This window comes from Candoia aspera, chromosome 2 (assembly GCF_035149785.1).
Source record: "Candoia aspera isolate rCanAsp1 chromosome 2, rCanAsp1.hap2, whole genome shotgun sequence".
Classification (NCBI taxonomy): domain Eukaryota; kingdom Metazoa; phylum Chordata; class Lepidosauria; order Squamata; family Boidae; genus Candoia; species Candoia aspera.
In genome coordinates this window covers 62792969-62816438 of record NC_086154.1, presented here as the reverse complement: position 1 = coordinate 62816438, position 23470 = coordinate 62792969, and the positions used below count along the sequence as shown (strand labels likewise).

The following is a 23470-nucleotide window of genomic DNA, read 5'->3' as shown; positions in this document are numbered from 1 at the left end:
ATTATTTCTCAGGACAATTCGTATTTACTTTTGTAAATAAGGAACAGGACTTAGGAAGAAAAATTCATGAGCAGCATGCTATCCTCAAAGCCTCCTGAAACTGGTGTCAAAGCAATAAAATGGCTATTCAGTGTTAGCTTATGTGTGAAATGAAAGCATCCACAGAAGGTCCCTAACATTGAGATGGTTTGTAGTCCTGCAGCTGCAGTGGATGAATACAAAAGAAAATGTGGCTTCTGATCATAAAGTTTTCTCATTTCTGATTAACACTGCCCTTTAACAATACTGTATGTTTTTATTTAAAGCATTAATTTTAGTGGTATTGTAGTTACATTGCTAAAGATAAAAAGCTGAAAAAGGATGGGGGGGGATGTTAACTGTTTTTTAGACGATTTTTTAAAATTTCTCTGCACCTCGGATAAAAGCCCCCCCCCGTCATCCTCTACTCCTGATAACTACCAATTACCAATGATAAAAACCGGACACATTGAACGCAGTTAAAAGTTGCCATGGGATAACAGAAAACCCCTTGTGCCCATTGGCAAAAGTCTGCCACTTCATTTGCATTAAAGCGAGGCTCGAACATCGGTGAAACGAGCATCAGGCAGCAATGTGCGTGGCTGTAGAAAGATCTGCACTTTACAGCCCACGCCACTCAAACAGTAAGCCGAGAATCTGTCTCGTGCCGGTACTGTACGCCTTTGTTCACCACAAGGGCCTCTGATATTACGTCGCCAACTTTATGAAATGGCCGGATTTGCCAGCGATATCAGCCTCACAAGATGGATGTCTGCCCGGCCAGCTCTAGCAAGCCAGCACACAGGTAATGAGGCAGAAAGAAAGGGCTAGCATTTATGACGATGGAACGAAAACAAACGCAGAGACCATCTCGACTGTTCTCAGGGTCTTCCCCGCAATGCCCGTTGGAGGTCTGGTGAAACGTACTACATCACCCAGCGTGCTTCGCGAAGTGAAAGATCGACGCTTGCGCACGCTGCTTGCTGGAAGCTTCCAGGAGGAGGAGGTGGTGGTTGCCGAGAATTGTGGGTAGAAGACGGTGAGCTCGATTCCGACGCCATTTTACAGTCCTTCAGAGAAACTGTGGCGCTTTTTTGTTGTTGTTGCGGCTGCTGCGGTGCAGTGAGCCGTTATTTTGTTCACGGTGAGTACCGAACCTGAAGCTTATAAGGCTATTCAATGTAAAGAATCCGTATTTGTCTCTTACAAAATGATAAATTCGCTCTTAAGACGCCATTGGGTTTTTAATTCGCTTTGTAGCCTTTTAAAAAAGCCATTTGGGAGAGGCGCTAGAAACTTAAAAGAGCCCCGCGGTCTATTTTCTGCAGAGGGCGGGTCCCGTTGATGGATCTCGATAGTGCGGTGGGATGAGTCGTCCGTGGGTCGATCCGACCGTCCTCTCTTATTCGGGGCTTGGGGGGGGCCAGGTGGGCATACCTACTCTCCAAATCGCATATTTGCCTTTCCAGTTACCAGTCTTTGTAGGTACGGTGCCGTTGTTCTGTATTTCTGACAGAGACTTAGGAGGAACAGCCACCATTAAATGCCACTCTGCGCCTTGTGTAGAAAGAAATACTGCAGAACATAGAGGTTCTTTCGCTCTTAATTTACCCAATTGCTATTTTTATGCGAGCTTATGTCCCCTAAATAGACTTCGAGCATGTCTGGATTCGCTTGATGTAGGCAATTTGTTTCATTGACTAAGCTTTTTTTTTTTCTTCGTAGAGGCAGCATAGGCTTAAAGTATGGACGGCCATTTTTAATTTGCATATACGATGTTACAGGGATATTTTTCATAGCAGGGTTATGTAACCATTGTTTTAACATGCATTGATTTTTTAAAAACTTCTAGATTGATATTCTGATTAATCAAGAATTGAAGGCAAGAGATGGGTTCTGACAAACGGTATGTAATGATTTAAATGTTCAGATTATATTTTGAAGGCAAGCTGGTGAATAAAATTAGAACTTGATAGTTCAGTGTTAATGTTCTCATTTGCAGTATACAAATATTCTGGCCTTGTAAAGAAGTTCAGTGTTACAAAATGCATGAAGAGGAAAGCAGAATACATCCTGTCCTTTTAATAATCCTGTCCTCTTTTGGGGGAGATGGGCAATGATGAAATTTGATAAATAAATAAAATAAAGATTAGGCTAGAATTTTCTTAGCTTAGTCTGAAGGGAGCCACTTCAGTGTGTCGTTTCCTTCATGATTCCCATTGAAATGAATATTCACCGTGTCAGTCTGAGCCCCATAGTTTTTCTCAGGTCAAGATTGAGTTAGGGGTAGGGAAGGTACACATGTTTTTAATAAAGCAATTAATGAAAGCTTTATAAATTTTGGGGCCATTAGTCATTGTCTTCTGCCTTTCAAAGGAAAAGAGAAATAGCTGTTAATTTGTACATTTGAGTAAACAAGATAAAATGGTAATACCTGTTAACTATAAATGGATGCATTTTTCATACAGCTGAAGCAATGAATAAGGATGTATGTTGGGTCTGACTTAGGGTCAACAGAAAATGATAAAGACGGATTTTTTTTTGTTTCACAACCACATAATATTTAATAAGGAACTATAAGCCAAATCATATAAAATAAGTTTAAAAGGGTATGAACAAAATTGCAGAATTACCTTGACCATTCATTGGTACCTTGTCCAGAGAATACAATTTCAGTTGGGCAGACTTATGCATGTTTGGAAATGAGTTCCAAGATATTCAGTAGAATATAGGGCAAGTGGAGTATAAAGTCTCAGGGTTCATTTGTGATTTTATTTATTTTTCAAATTTATTCCCACAAGCTCCTGGCACATTGCAGTTTAAAACACATCTTTTGAACAAACCAGTTAATAAATAACCGTAGAGCTTCTATATCACAGCTACTAATAAATGCATATTAGGAAGGAAATGCCAACTTATAATGTGTTATGTCTGTTACATATTCAGTAAAATTGAATGATTTTTAACAATTCCAGTAGAGGTGTAAATGAAAAAAAAAATGATCTTCAGAACATGGAACAAAATAGGTATTTGGAATGCCTAGTCATGAAGAACAATAGGAACTAGAAATAAGTGTCTTGTACTTCATTTTTCATCCTAAGGGGTGGTAAATGGGCTGGTAGTCTATGAAGAGTGCTCTCAACCACTCAGACTACAGAAAATTCAGCCAAGGAAATAACTTTTTTGAGCATCTTAAACATTCCCATATTTATTAATGGAATCAGCAATTAATACAATTAAATCATTGTGATACAACCTATGAATAAAATAGATATTCAGGCTGTTGTGGCTTGTTTCTGAGGCACATACTTGTACAGTACAAACTTTCTTTTCACATCTGGTAGTTTGAAGGCTGAACAGATAACACCATCTGTATCTGTCTTTACACTATCTGTAAAATACAGTGTAGAATTTTGCATTTGGCAATTTTCCTGAAAAAGAAAGCACATGGCTCTACTCAACCCACGTGTAAAGAATTTAAAAACAGCAATAAAAGTATGTACTTGGCAAGTAGCAGTCTTTATTATATTCAGTGGTTCTCAATTTCAACATGTGCTTACGTAGCTTTCCCTCATCCCCATTTGTTCTCTTACCTCTCTTCATCCAGTGACAGTAAGAGTGTAGCTTCTTAAGGAGGGACCCTAAAGAATTTAAAGTCAGTTGGAGACAGTCAAAGATACTGTTTTGTTCCATTCTTAGGCCAAAACTCTGGAACATGGATGATCTTATTCTGAGTTTGGAAGAAACAAGAACAAGCCGTTCAGATTTTGAATGCACATCTTATCAATTAGTTAACATGAATCATGTCATAAGAGTGTTTTATGTATAAGGTGTTAAATATGATTGATGTAGATACCTTCCAATTTTATTGCAGTTAAAGTTTTATCAATTTGTTTTCCATGGCTTGTAGTAAGAACACAAAATTTACTGTTCTAAGAACAGAATATTCTGTTTCTCCTCTGGACCATTCCGGTCCTGTAGTTCCAGGGTTGATGTGGTAGTTTTCTGGAAGCTCACCTGCTGAACTGGAAGCAGTTTCTGGTATTCTAAACATGGTGTACTAGTTAAGGGCCAGATCATGTCTGGACCTTCATGAACCATTTATAAAAATATCTGAACTACCCCTGGAATAAGAAGATTGGTTCTATCTGGTGGAGGAACAGAAGGTTCCAGAATATTCTGGAATGTTCCAGCATGAGTACAGTAGTACTTACGTATACCTAGCTTGTTTAATGACCTATGATTGCCTGAGTTCACATATTTTCCCTTATTTCCTAGGGGTTTACTCTGTCTCTCTGGTTCTTTAGGTGGTTTAGTATAGGATTTATTAAAGTTTTTCCCTTCACCATATAGCTTTTTTTTAAAAAATACAACAGGTTAGGTTTCTTTTTTAAAGTATTTAGTTTTTTATATAATACTTACTGTTGTATAGCTGTTTAATTTACACATAATACTGCAAACTAGTTTTTTTTTTAAGAACTGTAAGGTTTTGAACTTTAATAAAATATTTTTTAAAAGTAGAAGAAATGTAAAACATACATACATACACACACACACAGACAATAGAGCCAGTTTGGTCTAGTGATTAAGGCAACGTGGTAGAAACCAGGAGACTGGGAGTTCTACTCCCACCTTAGGCATGAAAGCCAACTGGGTGACCTTGGGCCAGTCACAGTCTCTCAGCCCAACTCACCTTGCAGGGTTGTTGTGGGGAAAATAGGAGGAGGAAGGAGTGTTAGGTATATTCGCTGCCTTGAGTTATTTATAAAAATAATAAAAGCGGGATAGAAAGTAAAATAAAAAAATAAAAGTCCTAACTAGACAAATCAGAGTATGGTTTAATGTAACATAGAAACTCCATTGTCTTGACTGAGATTCACAGGCTTTCTAGAAGAAAAGGAATGCATGCAAAATGTAATTAAATACTGGCAAACATTTCCAACTATATGGTGATTTTGTTATACCATTCTGTTCGGTTTTTATTATACAATCCTTGCGTGAATGTTGCAGTCTTCAAGTTATTTGACTTTACAAACTCTGTGTGCAGTGTGAGCAGAACTGAAAGGAGTGGAAGATACGGCTCTATCATAGATAGGGAAGATCGGGATGATCGGGACTCCAGAAGCCGTCGACGGGATTCTGACTATAAAAGGTCTAGTGAGGAACGTAGAAACGACAGATACGATGATTATCGAGATTATGATAGTCGGGATTATGATGGCCGAGATTATGATGGTAGAGATTATGACAGCCCTGAGGTGAGATAGCTGATGATATATTTTGGAATTTGGATAAATAAGTGTGTAATATTCTTTTGCTAAATTAATAATTGGTATATTTTCTGGTTGGACTTAAGAATAAGTGGAAGAAGGCAGTGGCAAATTATCTCCTTGTTGCCAAGCAAGCTACACAGGCGTGTTTCATGTAATCAGTCACCAGCAGTCACATTTGATTTTGGGGGGTCTTTACTTTTTATATAGAAATGGCATTGTAAAAATCATAGAAAGTATTTATAGAACATAGCAGACTGAAACAACATTTTCTAATTAAAAAATTATTCTTGTTGGAATATTGGTATAATGTTTAAATCCTTAATTTTTTAAATAAAACGTTGTGGAATTAATTTTCCATTGCTATATTACATTTCTTAAATTGCCTGATTACTTGACAGAGAGAGCGTGAACGTGAGCGACGTAATAGTGATAAATCGGAAGATGGTTATCATTCTGATGGAGACTACGGAGAACATGATTACAGAAATGACATAAATGATGAAAAAGAAAGCAAGACCATCATGTTGCGTGGGCTCCCTATTACTGTTACGGACTATGATGTAACTAACACTTTATTCTTGACTTAAACATTCAAGTTTGCAGAATAATTCTTTCTTAAATAGTCTACAACACTGAAAGTGTCTTAATATTCTTAACATTTTTTTCATATTTCAGAAATGAATGTTTAACAATTACTAATACTGAAATTAGTCTCCATGCCTTGTATTCAATTTTTTTTGCAATTAAGAAAGATTATTCCCCCTTCCCCCTGCCACTTAAAAAAATCTGAATTTTTTTCTGTGGAAGAAAGACTCGCTGGTAGCTACTCCCCTGATTAAAAGGAAGAGCTTTGTTGAAATCCTTTGTGTGCCTCTTACTATAGTCCCCCCCCCCAATGATTTCCACAGGATTGCTCATTTTAGAGGTTTTTTATTTTGGCAGCAGTAACTCAAAAAGGTTCAGAAGCAGAGCATTGCATCATAAATTCTGGAATTAAAATCTGTATTTTGAAATACCTTGGAAAATTGGTGAACCTCAGCATGGTTAGCATCTACATAAAAGGGATAAGTTTACATAGCTGAAGATTGTGAAAGGTGAAAGGTCCCCTGTGCAAGCACCAAGTCATGTCTGACCCTTTGGGAAGACGCCACTTTCGCGACGTTTTCTTGGCAGACTATAGCAGGGTGGTTTGCCATTGCCTTCCCCATTCGTCACCTTCCCCAGCAAGCTGGGTGCTCATTTTACCAGCCTCGGAAGGATGGAAGGCCGAGTCGACCTGAGCCAGCTACCCAAGAACACAGCTTCCGCTGGGATCGAACTCGGGTCGTGGGGAGAGTTCTGGTTGCAGTACTGCCGCCTACCACTGCACCACGCGAGGCTCAACTTAGCTGAATATTAGCACCTATAAATTTTGGACCATATAACAATGACACAGATTTTTTTTTCCTGAGGATTCCTAGTTTATTTTAGCTATGAAATCCTTTGATTACTCTTAACTCAAATTCTAAGTACTTAGAATAATTACACATGTTGGAAGTCATGGTAATACCAGGCTATTACTTGTTTTGCTTTTCTCTAATTTTGCTTAGTTTGTGAATACTGATATTAACGGTATTATTAAAATTGCATATAGATACGAGAGATCATTGAATCCTGTGAAGGCCCTCGGCCTGCAGATGTGAGATTGATGAAGAGAAAGACAGGTGAGAGCATTAACCTAGTTTTTTGGCACAGCCTTCCTCTTCCCCAGGCCTAAAGCATTTTCCAAAACTCCCCTTCACCTGCAAGTACAAAGCAAAATGAAAGGTTTGCCATGGATAAGGAATTTAGCCTTTTGAAAGGCGATAGATAGTGGAAGAAGTCTTCAGTTTTTTATATATTAAAAAACATGTCGGTAAGTAACACCATAAATTTGATTCTTAAATTTTAGTAATCCATTGCATGGTTATCTTTAAACATGGATCTCGTTGAAGTGGAAAGTAGCCTATTAATGCAGCTTGGTTTCCTTGCCATGGCAAAACAAGAAGCAAATTCACAGTTGACGTCGCATTTATAAAACTGCTTTGTCATGAAGTAATGAAGCAGTTGGAGAGAGATTCACCTGTTTTAAAGGAACTGACTAACACAAGTATCCCGTCTATATCTGAATGCTGTCTCTAGGTGTAAGCCGTGGTTTCGCCTTCGTGGAGTTTTATCACTTTCAAGATGCTACCAGCTGGATGGAAGCCAATCAGGTTGCTTCACTCACAAAGTCTAGATATTCCTGAACATGGAACAAGTCTGTACAGTTTTTAAAAAGGAGTAAATAAAAAACTGAATGAAGGAGTGGTTTGTTTTAAAATCATAACTTCCTTAAAATGAAATGCTTTGTATATATTAAAATTTTTATTAAGATTACATAGCAATGCACAAAACTACATTTTGACCATCTACCTTCTATAAAAAATATGCTACCTCAAAGCATTTAATTTGTTTGGTCTTTCACTATTATTTCTTTAAAACTTACTACATACTCAGCTAGAGAGACTTCTGCTTTATGCTATCAATAGCTGTGAAATGAAATTTACAGGTTATATAGAAATAACTATAACTGGAAAGACATACATTTTTAGTATGATTCAACAAATGAAGTAATGCTTCTAAAAGGCAACTGAGGGGCTTATAAAATGATGAGTAAGAATAATGTAAATGAGAAATACAGAAACTAGTATAGAATTAAAATGTATATTTCCAAGGCATTGATATGCTTTGGTATTTTGATCCAGCAGTTCTTCATAGAACAACTACTCCTTTACTGAATTGCTGTGCAGCTAGGCTTGTGCAGCTGGAGAAAATTAAAAATATAAGGAGCAAAACTACAGCTATTGTTTCATTACAAAGTCTGAAAAAGATTTTAATGTGAATTTCACTGCTATTTTTGATTGTAAAATGTTAGGACATTGTGTCTTGCTCTTAAATTCATGCCATGGCCAACCACCACAACAATTAAGTTGAAGGAATAGCTAATTGTTGCATGCAACAGCTGTTCTATATGATTTATATAGCATGCAATTGTGGTCCATAAATGAATGCCTGGAAAAATTAGGGTAGCAAATTGTAAAATCACAATTTTAATATATACAAAGCTGTATCAGTTTTCATCTTGAATCAGTTTCAAATCCACTCCAACATAACCACACTAGTGTTAGGGAAGAACTAGTTGAGCCTCCCTAGTGGCCCTGTTGCTGTTAACGGTCAGACAAACATGATATATTGTAAATATGCCAACATATTTTGTTTGTGTGCATATTCCAGTTCTGGGCCGTTTTCTCATTTTCCTAATCTAGCAATAAAAGATGAAACTTGCACCATAGGCCTGTTAGATCTTTTTAAGCTCTTAATACTATTTCTATTAGAATTTGACTTACTGAAGTCAGATCTCACTTTAAGATTGGATCATTGTTTCCTTGACATACACAATCCCTGGACACATTTAAAGGTGCATCTCTCTGAATGAAGAGCTATAAAAGACTTGCAGGATTTAGAGGGGATACAGGTTTTGGATATTTAGGAACAAAGTTTAAAGTTCAGAAACTTGGCTTCTTTCTATACATTTAAGTAGCTAATCCAGTATTCTGTTAAGTGTGAAGGGGCACTAAAAGCAAAACAAACCATTACTGTACTGGCAAAAAGTCGGGCGGTCTAATTTGGTTATTAAATGTTAGGATATTGTGTCTTTCTTCCTATTCGTCACACGGTAGCTTTTTCCAAACGAGTTTTCATATAATGTTAGTCAGTAAACATTTATGCTGAACATGTGTTCAGTTCCTGACTTAATTTAGCTTCTTAGAAGTATAATTAGGGTCGTCTTGACAAGAATTATTTTACTTTCAAGGGCACATCATGAAGAAAACAACTGAAAACAATTCATATGTTTTGAAGTTTTAAAACTCTAGTGTTGGGGAAAGAAGTGAAGCAGTCACTTAATACTTTAAAGCAGTGTTTTGCTATGTCTTTAGGAATCTCGGTCTCCTTAGAGACGCTTCTGGTTCCATGTCAGCACTTAGTTTGGCAGCTTGATCAACCTTCCCTGATTCTGTTTGCTTTTATTGCACATCCCATTTTCTTACTGCCCATGTCCTGCAGGATTGGATGGGCAGAGTGTAGGAGGCGGTGGTTGGTTCTCTGCATCCTCCCCATATCTTGTCCATTTAATTCATGAGCACTGAATCCTCCGAAGTGTGCTCTACCATGGGAAAATGGACACATGTTCTGTGATACTGGAATAACTAAATGTGCTTTTTTTGCAGAAAAAACTGTTGGTTCAAGGGAAACAAATTGCAATGCATTACAGCAATCCCAGACCTAAATTTGAAGATTGGCTTTGTAACAAGGTAAGGCAGTGTTTTTGCAAAGGCATATTTTAATTTTTTTTAACAGATTCCATAGTAATTACAAGTTAGCCATTCTTATACTATTCACTTCTAGTAAAGCTTGTAAGGAATAAAATACCTGAAGATTAACCTCAGATAATATTAAAGAGCTTAGCAAAAAGTAATTTATAGGAAGTGCTGAAAAGAAGTAAATAGTGTTTAATAAAAACATGTATGTTAATGTGGAAATAGCCATTATGGTTATTGCCATATGATGACATGGTATTTTAAAATAATGACTTCTGGATTAATAAGAAAGTACAGTGAGCACTGCCAGGATGCTGCTGCTGAATTTGAAATAAACCAATTGCTCCCTTATTTTTTGTCCCTCTGCTATAATGCTACTTATACAATCAACTAGTAAAACATTCGCAAAGGGGATAAAAAGATTCTATGGGAGTATTCAAATAAGTGAATAAAATAAATTTTCTTAAGTTGTAAACATTTTTTACAATCCTCATAAGCAATGGATGCAATAGTTGAGTATCCTTTATCAGCCTGGAGAGCCTGCCTGCACAGCCACAGAACTAAATAACAATAGATTTACTTGGTTATAGCCCATGAGCGATGTCATAGCAAAAACACACTTTTCAGTGTATTGACTTGAAGTATCTTCCTAATGTACGTGCTTGCATATGGCCTGTCTTCAACACAAAAAACAAAGTAATAGTAGTATTTGGCATCTTGAAAACTGCAGCAGATCCTTAATATCTATAATGCAAATGTGTTTGGTAATCTATCAGTAAAATATAATGCAATAAACAGGACAGCTCATAAATTCTACTTCCTCCTGGTGGGAGGAGGTAGTTGCCATAAATTTGGCTACAAGTAGTCCTTGCTTACCCTCATTCACCGACTATTGAAAGTTGCAATGGTACTGAGCAAGTACTTACAACTGGTCCTGCACTCATGCCCTGCACCAGGCTTCCCAAGCCCTCCCCTGGCCTCCCCCAACTCAGATGTGGCCTGCATCAACCCTTCCCATGGTCTCTCCTGGCCTCCCCCCCCCCCCCGAATGTTTTTTGTGGATAAGTGGGCAGTAGGGATAAATGGTTTTCCCTTCTTTGCTTATTACTTAGTGGAAGCAGGGATGGAGCTTTAGCTTGCTTTGTTAGTTAAATGTCCTCTCTGTGGTTTGGTATTTTTTTTTTAGCCAATCAAAAGATGCTGAAACATTTGAAACAGCGTTCAGAGAAGCACCTTGTTTAGTCCTGAGCTCAGGATGAAACTCTGGAACACAAAGTTCTTCTTCCCCTACGCTTAGAACACTGGAAATGATGCTTAGAGTTTTAAATAACTTTTAAATAACTCTTAGTGAATAGGATTAGTGTTTCTCCCAAATTTATTGAGAGTGCAGATTCAGATTCAACCCCAGTCTTAATGAAGACTGCTACTTTTCAGTAAAATAAACTATTAGTGATCTGCTCTTATGGTCTGTGTAATGTCTGAAGAAGGATACTTGAATATTGCATTGGCTACTTCTGTGTTTGGGAAGATCTCAAGATACATTTTTCAGTCAGCAGTAGCTGTTGCACTTTTACACAGGTCAGCATTTAAGATTTTAAATTCACACAGAAAGGAAACATCAGTCTTTCCACTCCCTTTGAGTTAAAATGAACAGTATTGCAACTGAATAATAATACAATGGTAAAGAAAAAAGAGATCCTGAATTTTAAACCAGGAATTAAATGTTTTCTGCTGCAAAGAATTCTACCTGACCGCTGCAAAGCGGTCCAACCCATGACTTCAAATTTCTGCTTGAAGGTCAGTTCGCACTCAGCTTGCCATAACCATGCAGTCATGGGTTGCAGCTCTTAATTCTCCTACCTCACCCATTTGTCTCTACTTAATATTTAAGATCTGGTAATCAAAACATTAGAATCAATATCATTTTGTGAGCCGATTTTTTAAAAATTCATTACAATATTCTGTTTCATTTATGCAGAAATTATGTTTTAATACTGAAATTGTTTTCAGAGTATTGATTTTAGAAATAGTTTTGTAACACTATTTCAGGATGCTCCCTGAAAATATGCAGACCTTAAAAATACGCAGAGCTTAATGTTTAAAATTGTAATACCAGGAATTGAAACATCCCCAAAAAGACTGCCCAGAGTCACTTGTTGAGATGGGCAGCTGTAGAAATGAAACAAACAAAATGGTGTTTTCTGTTAGTTTTACCCAGCTAGTCTCTTTTTATTGCCCTGGATATAACAGACTGTGGAGTTGAATTGATCGTCAAGCTCGTTGGTGCCAAACAAACTCTTCTGACTTCAAGATGTGCTATCCTTACTGTAATTTACTGAGTAGTAAATGGACATTAGTAGTTCTGTGCAGTAATGACATGAAACCACCATCACAGTGTATTTTAAAAACAATTTGTTATAGATATGGTCTGTCCTACAGAATGCTTGATCAGGTGTATAATCTAAAATGTAATGGGTTTGTTTATTTGTTAGTGCTGCCTTTACAACTTCAGGAGGCGACTAAAATGCTTCCGTTGTGGAGCAGATAAATTTGGTAAGTTCTGTTTGCATAAGTTATATTAAACATAATTTTTTAATTTCACAATTGAACTGCATGTAATTCCATTTCTGACATGGTAGAGGTCTGTTGATGTTATAAAACAAGGGTTCTGGTTATTAAACTTGTTTTTCCTCCTGTTTTGTGATGAAGATTCAGAGCAGGAAGTGCCACCTGGAGGACCAGAGGCTGTTCAGTCTGTGGATTACTACTGTGACAGTGAGTTAACTCTCTCATATTACATTGTATTGTGAATAGGTTAGCAAAGGTAGGTGTAGTTCCTGTTACACAGAAGTCAACACAGATTCTTTTGTAGGGGGGTATTTTCAGCTTAAATTCACGAGGGAGAAAAATCAAGTTAAAGCTGCTGGAGAACATGAGTAACCTGGCAACTTATGGGAAGGATGACATTCTTCTGTCTATAAACAGCACTGACACATTGGGCTTTGCCTTTTTATCCTAGTTCTTCAGGCTGAATTCTGCAGTAATGTCTTTTTTCTCTGCTCCTTCACACTTTTGGTTAGTTTCTACTGTCACATCTTGGAGTACATTTTCATTTCTTCCCAGTATTATTATTGCTTCTTTTTCAGTCAGCAGCCACACCAGATAGTTCTTCCTCACATTCTTTAGTGTTGCCGTCTCTGCAGCAACTTCATTACCTGTAAACTTGTGAGAAGACAATTACATAGTAACTGTTTAAAAATTTTAATTAAACTCAAATGGTTGTCCTGTTCCATCCCTACTTTGGGGAGTGTGGAAAAGATTGCACTACCATGTATTATGGTAGAAAATCTAACATATACATAACTGCATTATAGCAACAAATCTCTGGTCTTTTTCAGAATTTCATAACTATGTAGTGTTTTCCTTGTTTTACTTACGGTGCATTACAGACTTTTATTTACATCTGTTCTTTGTTATTGTATCATGGATAAACAAGTTTTAACAATACCTTTATCTTCCCACAGCTCTTATTCTGAGAAATATAGCTCCTCATACAGTAGTGGAATCAATCATGACAGCTCTGTCACCATATGCCTCACTGGCAGTAAATAATATCCGCCTTATTAAAGACAAACAGACCCAGCAGAATAGAGGCTTTGCCTTTGTACAGTTGTCTTCTGCCATGGTAAGGTATATTTTGTTTTATTTCAGTATCAGATTTTGTGTGTATTCCGTATTAGATTTTTGTGTATATTCCCTAGTAGTAGCATTGAAGTTCAGTTTAAATGTGTGCCATCTTTTTTATTTGCTTAAATAATGAAATCAAATATCTTCAGATTTATCTTCCTGATAGAAATATGTATATGATTTAGAAACCCCAGATAGAGGGTGTAATATTATTAATTTCTGAGCATAAAATTGTTAATGTCCTGATCCAGTGTTTTTTAATGTCAAGCTATGAATTCCCTTTATAGTTAAACAAAATCTTAATCTGGATTGAATGAGTAAATGCAATGTACTGTTGTTTTTTTTCTTAGGAAGTTTTGGTAGTTGATTTTTTTTCTTAAAATTCCTTCTTGACAATGATTGCATGTATCAATATGAACTTTGTCTCATACCAACGATTACTTTTTCCCAGGATGCTTCTCAACTATTGCAGATTCTGCAGAGTCTTCAGCCGCCTCTGAAAATAGATGGCAAAACAATTGGTGTGGATTTTGCAAAAAGTGCTAGAAAGTGAGCTATACTAAAGTTACCTTTCAAATCTTCAAATGGAATACAATTGGAAATTTATATTGCTGCTTTATCGCATAACTGTCAGTCTTAAACTATTAAGCCTTACAAAGAAAACCAGGTTTTTTTGTTTGTATATTCATTAAAAAATGGAAGTCCTATTTCCTAGTAGTAGATTTGATTTCAGTTAAATGTTTGGATCTAAACATTTATTTGGATAAGTAATGGAATCAAACATCTTCATATTTATTTTCCATTTCTGGGTAACACTGTTCTGATTTCCAGTGCACTGGGAAAACAGTGCACTGGGAAAACAGTGCAATGAGTTTGTCAGGCAACATTTGAGGCCCATTGTACTTTGCTAGTAATTTTGTTTTGAAGCTCCTTATGATATCTAGTAAAGTTGCCTGTGAAATGGATTTAGTTGTCTTTTTATTTTCAGGGATTTGCTTCTCCCAGATGGCAATCGTGTCAGTGCTTTCTCTGTTGCTAGTACAGCCATTGCTGCTGCCCAGTGGTCATCAACCCAGGTAGGAATTTGTTTTTAAAGTTGCTAATTCCTGAGTCTCCAGTAGAGCATCCACAGATGCTTCTCTTGGTCCTTCCAGACCCCATAGATGTCTATCTGATTTTATTTTAATTTTTAAAAGTTTCTTCTTTTTCTTTTAAAAAGTGAGAATTAGCATGCTGTAAAACAGTGATAAAATCAAACACGAGATTTATTTTCATCTGTGTTTTGGTCAGAGGAATTTTTAGGCAATAAAAGTAGTGATGGGTTGCAGCTCAGTGCTTTGTAAATATGTCCAGGAAAAGGTAGGGGGAATAAAAGAGCTAAATTGAGGTCTCAACATCCTGGGAGGCTGGGGAATTTTGGGGAGCAACCTCATCAATTTGCCTTTTAATAAATAAGCTTTTTAAAAAAGTCTTTATGTTGACCATGCTCTCAAAATTCCAAATGTGCTCACCTGTCTAAAGAGTTAGGAATCTATGCTAGTGGAAAGCAAGATTTTCAGCAGTGATTTCAGCATCCATTTGAACAGTCTCTTTGATGTATCTGCTGTTTAATCGACTTCTTTAATTTATAGCCTCAGAGTGGAGAAGGTGGGACTGTTGACTTCAACTACCTTCAGCTTGGGCAGGATGGTTACAACCAATACGCTCAGGTATTTATAAATCGTATTAGAAACTGTGACTTGAAGTTCACAGGAGGAAAGTTTTCTGTGCTCTTTAAACTATCTCTTAGGAGGATTGAAAGGAGTCCTTAAGCTTTATGACATGAGGTGAGAATTGGGCAGTTGAGGCAGTGAAAAATACCCTAAAATCAAGCAGGCTTCTTTTTATATAATTTCTCCTGTGTCCCATCTGATAGGAATATAGAGTTAGCTTTGGGAATTGAGCAGGATACTTTTATTTGTTTGCTATATATATGATATGATCAGCCAAATTCTGTTTTTTTCATTTTAAAAATGAGGTAACATATTAACTTAAATAAACAATACTGTACTATAAAGTTAGTAGCAAGGAGCATTGCAAAGTCAGCATGAAAAAATGCAATACAAAAGCCAATCAAAATAAAAAGCCAGACTAGATGAAGAACCAAAATAAGGTTGAAATGTTAAAAATGTAAAAGGCCTTAGATGATGATGATGATGATCATCATCATCTCTTAGCCTGGCCCTGAAAGGAATGTGATGTTGGTACTACGCAAATTTATGTGGAGAAGATTCTGTGTCCAAGGGGTTGCAATTGAGAAGGCCTTCTTTCTGATAGTCATCCTTTTAACTTCAGAACAAAGGAATGCTTGGAGGACAATAGCTATAGGGGGAACTTTCCTTCTGTTCACTTGATTTGAATTCTTAATCAGGTGTGTTTGTACATGCCCATGCCCAGGGACTGGGTCTTCTAGCTCCCATGAGTGGGGCTGTATAGATCTGAGACTTAAAATCTTTCTCTGCCTTTCCACAACTCCTGGGGAAACAATACGTGGTAAATGCTGGCACTGTCACTGATTCCAGAGATAATTCCCCTTTGCACTGGGAAATGCAATTTCATATCTGGGCATGTGATAAAGACTAAATTCCCTGTCAAAATGAGAGGGCTGATTTAATAACAAATCCAAGGCTTTCCTATGTATACAAGACTAAGGATGTAAAGGGGTAATAAAGATTGCTGCCCACTCCCTAGATGGACAGGTTGGATTTTGCTTTTTCTCTTAACTCCCGTGTAACTGACTTTTCGGATGAGGTTTCTCCCCATTCCTTACAGGATTCCATATAATGAAAGGGTAACTTTATCTTGATTCTTTGCATAATGTTCACAGGATTACCAGCAGTTTTACCAGAATCAAGCAGGAACATTGGACACAGATACAACTACCACTTCTGGTAAATTTTCCTCTTTGTATCGCAGAAACAAACTTCTGTTTTTCCATAATTGTGTATGGGCAGTCTGAATTGACTTGATTCAACTCTGGCTAGAATAGAATTATGGTAAATTGATACTTTTGCCATGTATGTCTTCAGAGCAGTATTCATCTTTCAGGTAAGACCCCAGCTTAGGGACTTGAGTTAACTTCAATTGTCTGCATGAAGTATTGTGGCAGATACTCAATAATAGTTAACGGTAATCTTTCCCCCAGGAAATGAAATTGCTAAACCATTTTAAACGTCTCAGTCTGGAAATAGAGGCACTGATGTCTTCATCTGAAGCCTCAATTCACAGAGCTTGCATATAAAGTAATAAAGCTATTTAATGTGAGGAAATATTGGAACACATTCTGTTATTATCAAGGCACTCCAATTGTCTCTAGTATTCTAGATTTTGAGATTTCTATGGAATGTCTAATGAGCTGTGTATTGGCAGGTGGTCCAGTTACTGCTGCTACAACTACGGCAGCTGTTGTTTCCCAGAGTCCTCAGTTATATAATCAACAGACCAGTTCAGCTGATAGTCCGGTAAATAAATACTGTTGTCTTCTGTTGCAGATATCTTGGTTTAGTGTAGAGCTTTAATGCATAAATGCAAGGTGGAATTATTTTAATGAGTGTACATCTTAATTTTCATAGCACTCTTCAAATTGCAATTCTTACCTATTAAGTTACACAGATACCGATTTGTGGATTAAGAGAAGTATTGACTTGCCTGAGATAGTAATTGAGTAGAAATTGAATGTAGGCTTGTGTGTACAAAACTAAGGTTCTCAAGAACTGTTGACCTACAGTTAAAATAAATTTTGCATATGCTGTCTTTGTATGTTTGAATAAGCACACATATACATAAATTGCTTGTTCTCAATATAAAAGTGTATTGAAGAAAATCTGTGTATTCTTGTATAAATGCTATGGCCTTCTAAATTTCTGATACGGGTTTCTTTTCTCCAGACACAGGCTGCGCAGCCAAGTACCAGTTCTCAAGTGCCATCCACTTCTCCAACTGGTATAATTCCTGGCACCAAGTATGGTAAGTGAGGTTAACTACCGCTAGATGAAGCATTGGATAGTGGAAAATAACTATTGCTTCCTTTACAGTTCATATTTATACTCAGAATGGTTACTCTAAGAAAGTACTCTTTTCCTGAAATGTAAATCCAGAAGATAACTTCTACTTGTCTGGAGGATTGGGGAATGTATGGGGGGAAAAGCGGTGTGTTTGTGTGTGTGTGTGTGTGTGTGTGAGAGAGAGAGAGAGAGAGAAAATACTTCTTAAAGTAGACATTGAAGGGATAAAGCAAAAGAGAAACTGCTCATTTGTTTCACTAATGAGCAGAATTCTAAGGCAATATTTTCTTTGTCCTACATTGAGATCTATCAATGTATCTATCCTTGAATTCAAGATAACATTTTTGGTTTTAAAAGCAATAGTTTAATCCAAATAACTTCTCAGTAGCTTATCCATTCAATTTACAGCCATTCCAGATACTTCAACATACCAGTATGATGAATCATCGGGTTTCTACTATGATCCTGTAACTGGACTGTATTATGATCCAAATTCTCAGGTAAACAACTCTCTTTTTTCCTCAAGAGTAAAAGTACTCTTGAGTTGGAAGTTCAGAGACTTTGAGAAACAATATGCTTCGTGGTCCTGGTATAGTAACAGCGAGAATCCAGTTTACAGATCTGCCATTGTTTGGGACGGCTAGTTTTAGAATGTATATGGACCAGCGTATCCTGATGTGTATGTTTGCTGTACCGGAGCACGCAAATACCTTTTTTGTTCAAAGGTGCAATATGATCATTTTACTGGCAGGCCTCTAGCATCAGATTCATTTCAAGTATCATTGGAAGGAATCTCTAGCTACATAATAGGAATTAAATAATAGGAATTCATGTAATCCCTAAATGCCGAAATTATGGCTGCAGATTGCTTCCTTAATATAACTTCATTTCAACTTTGTTCTTTGTTAGGAAGTAACAGTAATTTTCTCTGCATGAAAGAAAAATAGTTTGCTTTCCCTTTCAGTATTATTACAATGCTGTTACACAACAGTATCTGTACTGGGACGGTGAGAAAGAGACCTATATGCCTGCAGCAGAAGGCACGTCATATCAGCAAAGTAACGCACCTTCAGCTAAAGAAGGAAAAGAAAAGAAAGAGAAACCCAAGAGTAAAACAGCTCAACAGGTGATAATTAAAATGAAAGTTGCTATTCCTAAGTTTAACGTTCTGTTTGATATAAGAAGATCTCTCCCCAACGAATAAGATGTTCGCCTCTTGGATTTTATATCTATTTTCTCTTTATTTATTGGTTTGTGATATTGTCATTTACATGCTTTTAAAAATTTTGATTTTATTGTAAACCGCCCAGAGTCCCCCTTTTGGGAGAGATGGGCAGTAATAGAAATTTGAAAAATAAATAAATAAGCAGCTATATATTATTATGTTATGTTAAGAATCCCATGGAAGCTTCATGGTGGGATAGGAAGAGAAAATGTGTGTACAAGAGAAGCAATGAATGAGTAGCTAGGGATTTGCGATGCAGTGGTTTTTGCTATGTTATTTAAGTGCTAGTTCAGAGATATTGCTGTCTGAGCTGAGGAAAATAGTTTTAATTTCTGACCATGTGTTGAAAATTGGCTGTAGGAAAGATTTCCATTTTCACCGAGTAATTTGCGAAGATCAGTTGATGTGGAAATAACCTGAAATGCTATGATGGCAGAGAAAGAAATAATATACATACAGTCTTGGTTTAATATACACACAGTCTGAATCAGCTTACTCTTTTTTCCTGCTCAGATTGCTAAAGACATGGAACGTTGGGCTAAGAGCTTAAACAAACAGAAGGAGAACTTCAAGAACAGCTTTCAGCCTCTTAATGCAAGAGAAGAAGAAAGAAGAGAATCTGCAGCAGCAGATGCTGGTTTTGCTCTCTTTGAGAAAAAGGTAAAACGTTGACTGCTAGCTCAGGGAATGCAAAAGAAGTCCATCCCATGTGGACTTTGGATTTACAGTCGTCTTCTTTTTCTAGGGCACCTTGTCTGAGAGACAGCAAATAATAACAGAAGTGATAAAGAATGGTGATGATGATAATCCATTGAAAGTGAGTGTACAGAAATCTATACTCACTTTTGTGCTTTTTCGATGGTTTGAAATGTTCAGGAGCTTGATGTTGCTTTCCCACACTGAATCCTGTATCATGTGCTGTTCTTTGATGCAGCCTATTAATTCGCTGCTACCCCTTTCAGTAATTTATTGACTACAACTGTTCAATGTTGTTTTATAGCGTGGTTTGGTGGCTGCTTACAGTGGGGATAGTGATAATGAGGAAGATTTCTTGGAGAGATTGGAGAATGAGGAAGAAAAGTTAACAGACTGGAAAAAGTTAGCGTGTTTGTTATGTAGAAGACAGTTTCCAAACAAAGACGCTCTCGTCAGGCATCAGCAGCTTTCTGACCTGCATAAGGTAACAACCTATTTCAAATCAATAAACACAGACATTTTACAGTCTATCCATTTATGTACATACAGGCTTATATTTGTGTGCCACTTCTTCAGCAACGAGGCAGTTAGAGTATAGTAGTGATGTACTGATATACAAAATGGGCAAGCAACATCGATAGAATGAAGGGGATATTAGAAATGCACGATTTGAGGCTTTGGGCTGCTTGCAGCTCTGGAAAGCCTTGGGTGCGACCCCCAAAGGTCTACACATGCGATTACCAAGTGTAATTTTCTTTTCAACCAGAAAAGGAACTTTACTAAATATATGAGTGGAGACTAATGACCTCAACTATTTGATTTATATCATTTATAATATTAGTTTATATTGTTGTCTGAGTACTCTACATCAGAAAGGTTATGCATGTTACTAGCTACCTAAATCAGTCTTCATTTATCAAGTTCACTGGTTATATTATTCTTTCTGTAGCAAAATATGGACATTTACAGGAGATCTAGGCTATCTGAACAAGAACTTGAAGCCTTGGAAATGCGTGAGAGAGAGGTTAGTATCATAAGGACCATAAATACAAAGAATCATGTTTACCTTCCAAGCAGAAGCATCACACAACCTTTGCTACAGTTCACAGATTTGGAAAACAAACATTCTGAGCTGCAACTTAAACATACTTGAAACAAGTTGGAAGACAGATTTCTTGCCCGTGGCATTTAGAGACAGTAGATGTTAGTTGGTTAACTGACATAGTGATTGGGGCACACAGAAGATAACATTACCATGCTTTCTGATCTTTTGTGGTATATATGTTAGATGAACTGCTTAATCAGATGAACTGCTTAATCAAACTATTGCTCTGTATTGTGCCATGAGTTCTGTTCGTTGTGTTCAGAACTTTCTAATATGGCTCTTTTGAGTGCTGTTTTTAACAACATAAAATTAGGTAACAAATCTTCTGAAAATCACCCACTTTAGTGGCAGCAGAATAGGGTCCTCTGGTTAGCAAATGCTACTGAAGGTTTCCTCCTCTGTCTTTTCCTGCTTCAATTAACATTGTTTTTCTTACTTTGAAGCAAGAGGATAACAGCATGTGATAATGGAATTTATTTAATTTCAGATGAAATACAGAGACAGAGCAGCTGAAAGACGTGAGAAATATGGTATCCCAGAGCCACCTGAGCCAAAGCGGAAAAAAGTATTTGATGCAGGCACTGTGTATGTATTTGAAGGATATTACAATTACTGTTGGAAAAATTTTCCCAGAATTTTTTTAGCTTTAACTGTTCATTGCTTTTCTACAGGAATTATGAACAGCCCACAAAAGATGGAATTGACCATAGCAATATTGGCAACAAAATGCTGCAGGCTATGGGGTGGAGGGAAGGTTCAGGATTAGGAAGGAAATGTCAAGGCATCACAGCCCCAATTGAGGTGAGCATGAATCTGTATTGGAACACTGAATTTAATTATGCTAAATTTTAGAAAATAGAGATTTTTAAACATTTTGCTGATCAGTTAAAAAACTTGTTGGCTTCTGGGTGCAACCATCAGCGGCCAGAACGGTATTTATTGCGGTGGAAGATTTTCCTATAATTTAATGGAAGTGTTTTAATTCCCATGAAAACTAGTAAAATTCCCTTATATAGAATCTAGCCTTCTCTGAGTGTACTTTTGATTTGTTCCCTCAGATCATTTTTAGGACCATCTTGACAATAATGTGGTTTCTAATTCCAGGTACTTGATAAAAATCCACATATTAAATGCATCATTAGGACAGTGGTTCCTTTCTGTTTTATTCACACAGATTGTGATAATACCAGCAAAACTCCCTGGCAATATAGCACTTGTGGGTACTATGACACAAGTGACTGCCACTAAAATCTTGCAAAACTTGATAATCTCAGGACATTTTGGCTATATAGAGTTGCTCTTCAATTTAGTTTATTTTGCCCAAACCAGAAAGTAACTTGCGACCATGAGTGATCTCCAGACCATAGGCTGGAAGCTGTTGAGCTAGCAAAGGTCTTACTTAATAACTGTTGAAAAAGTAAGTTCTAGTTACTTTCCTAAAATGAGCTTAAATGATGCCTTCTTCGTACATAGAAGGCGGAAGTGTGCAAGATAAAACTACCATGGCAATGTTCAGGGTGTTCTTTGAAGCTGCTAAAATGTCTATTTTCTTTTGCAGGCTCAAGTGAGAATGAGGGGAGCTGGGCTTGGAGCAAAAGGCAGTTCTTACGGTGTTTCTACGGCTGACTCGTACAAAGATGCAGTGCGGAAAGCTATGTTTGCCCGATTCACTGAAATCGAATAAGTTTTATCCATGTTGGACGCATAACGTTTCACTCTTCTTCCGAACTGTTAAAACCTTTAAGGCCTTGGAGGCGCTGCAGTATATTACTTGTGGGTTAGAGTTCATCACTTCTGTTTTAGGTTTTCCTTTCCTTCCAGCATGCGATGCTTTCCTTGGTACATGATAGATCATAGAACGCAAAGCACTGTGGCTTCGTGTTGGAAGAACCCCAACAAGTTAAAAAGAAGATACTGCATCTTTATACATTTCTGTAAATAGTGTAAATTAATGTGTTGTGTTCAGAGTTTTGTGTAATCTAAAAGCCACTTCTGTCCTGTGGAGCAGTTGAGGAAGTGTTAATATGATTTGACACTGCTGTACTCTGCTTACTTTGTATTGTTTCTCATTTTTGGCAAGGTTTCCTGTACATTTTGTAAGATACGTATTTGTATAGATTTTTTGAAGATTTTGATTCTAGATGCCAGTCCAGACTTCTTTCAAAAAGAAATAAAGCCTGAACGAAACTTGGTTTCTCCATATGGAAGGTGAGTTTATTTCGTGATGTGAAATAAATGAGTTTAAATTAATCATAAGTAGAAAATCAGGGATGAGCATGGGGACTGGCTTCGTCTTGATCAGTAGGGGAGCTGTGCGACCAAATACAGTGCTGGACCAAGAAAACTAGATAGGAACTTTAATCATAGAAAAGTTACATGTAGAGACTGCAGCAGATGCAGCAGACTTGTTTTTCCTCTGAGCTGTGTGCAGTCTGATTTGGAGCCTATGGTATACTTGTTCTCTCCATAGGAAATTTAGATGTAGGGTTACTAAATAGGCTGAATCTGCTTGGCCACGGCATTACAGCCTCTTGGGAGAGGGCGGAGGTTTGGGGCTCAGTATTTCCATGGTGTTCCTGCAGAGATCAAAGCACCATCAGAACTACTCTCCTTCCTGTATGCTACACTACCTTTATAACATAGGAATAAAAATGTAAATATTTTTCTACAGAACATCACTGTTGCTAGCTTATCCCATCTGAAGGTCGGATACGCCTTTACTTTGTACCTTTTTACTTTCCAAATGCTAATATGCTAAAAAGAAAATTATAAACTCAAATTGTTCCAGATAACTCTTGCACTTCCCGCCACGTGGACTTTATACAGCCATGAGCTGTAGCTCATAATTAGATAATGTAAGGCAGGGTTTCTCAGCCAGGGTTCCGTGAGAGGTCACTAGGGGCTCCCTGGGAGATAACAATTTTTTTTAAAAATTACTTTAAACTTGGGCAGCTTCATGTTAAAGAGGTAAGTTTCTTTATTTTTAGTTTAAGAACACAGTTAATGCATATATACAGGCCTAAACATGAAACAAATACAATAAC

General features: G+C 37.1%; 1 protein-coding gene across 1 annotated transcript; it reads left to right on the top strand.

Annotated features, from left to right (window-relative positions):
* Positions 1 to 1039: 1039 nt before the first annotated feature.
* Positions 1040 to 22624, top strand: RBM5 (RNA binding motif protein 5). Its single transcript, XM_063292003.1, has 25 exons — positions 1040 to 1162; positions 1871 to 1924; positions 5066 to 5276; positions 5690 to 5851; positions 6925 to 6994; positions 7452 to 7525; positions 9581 to 9664; positions 12163 to 12223; positions 12380 to 12445; positions 13195 to 13355; positions 13809 to 13906; positions 14346 to 14433; positions 14989 to 15066; positions 16224 to 16287; positions 16766 to 16857; positions 17284 to 17362; positions 17809 to 17900; positions 18365 to 18526; positions 19139 to 19285; positions 19371 to 19442; positions 19626 to 19805; positions 20271 to 20345; positions 20914 to 21011; positions 21098 to 21227; positions 21985 to 22624. The coding sequence occupies exons 2-25, from the start codon at positions 1908 to 1910 to the stop codon at positions 22108 to 22110; spliced, it is 2487 nt and encodes an 828-aa protein (XP_063148073.1). The 5' UTR covers positions 1040 to 1162; positions 1871 to 1907; the 3' UTR covers positions 22111 to 22624.
* The last annotated feature ends 846 nt before the right edge of the window (positions 22625 to 23470 follow it).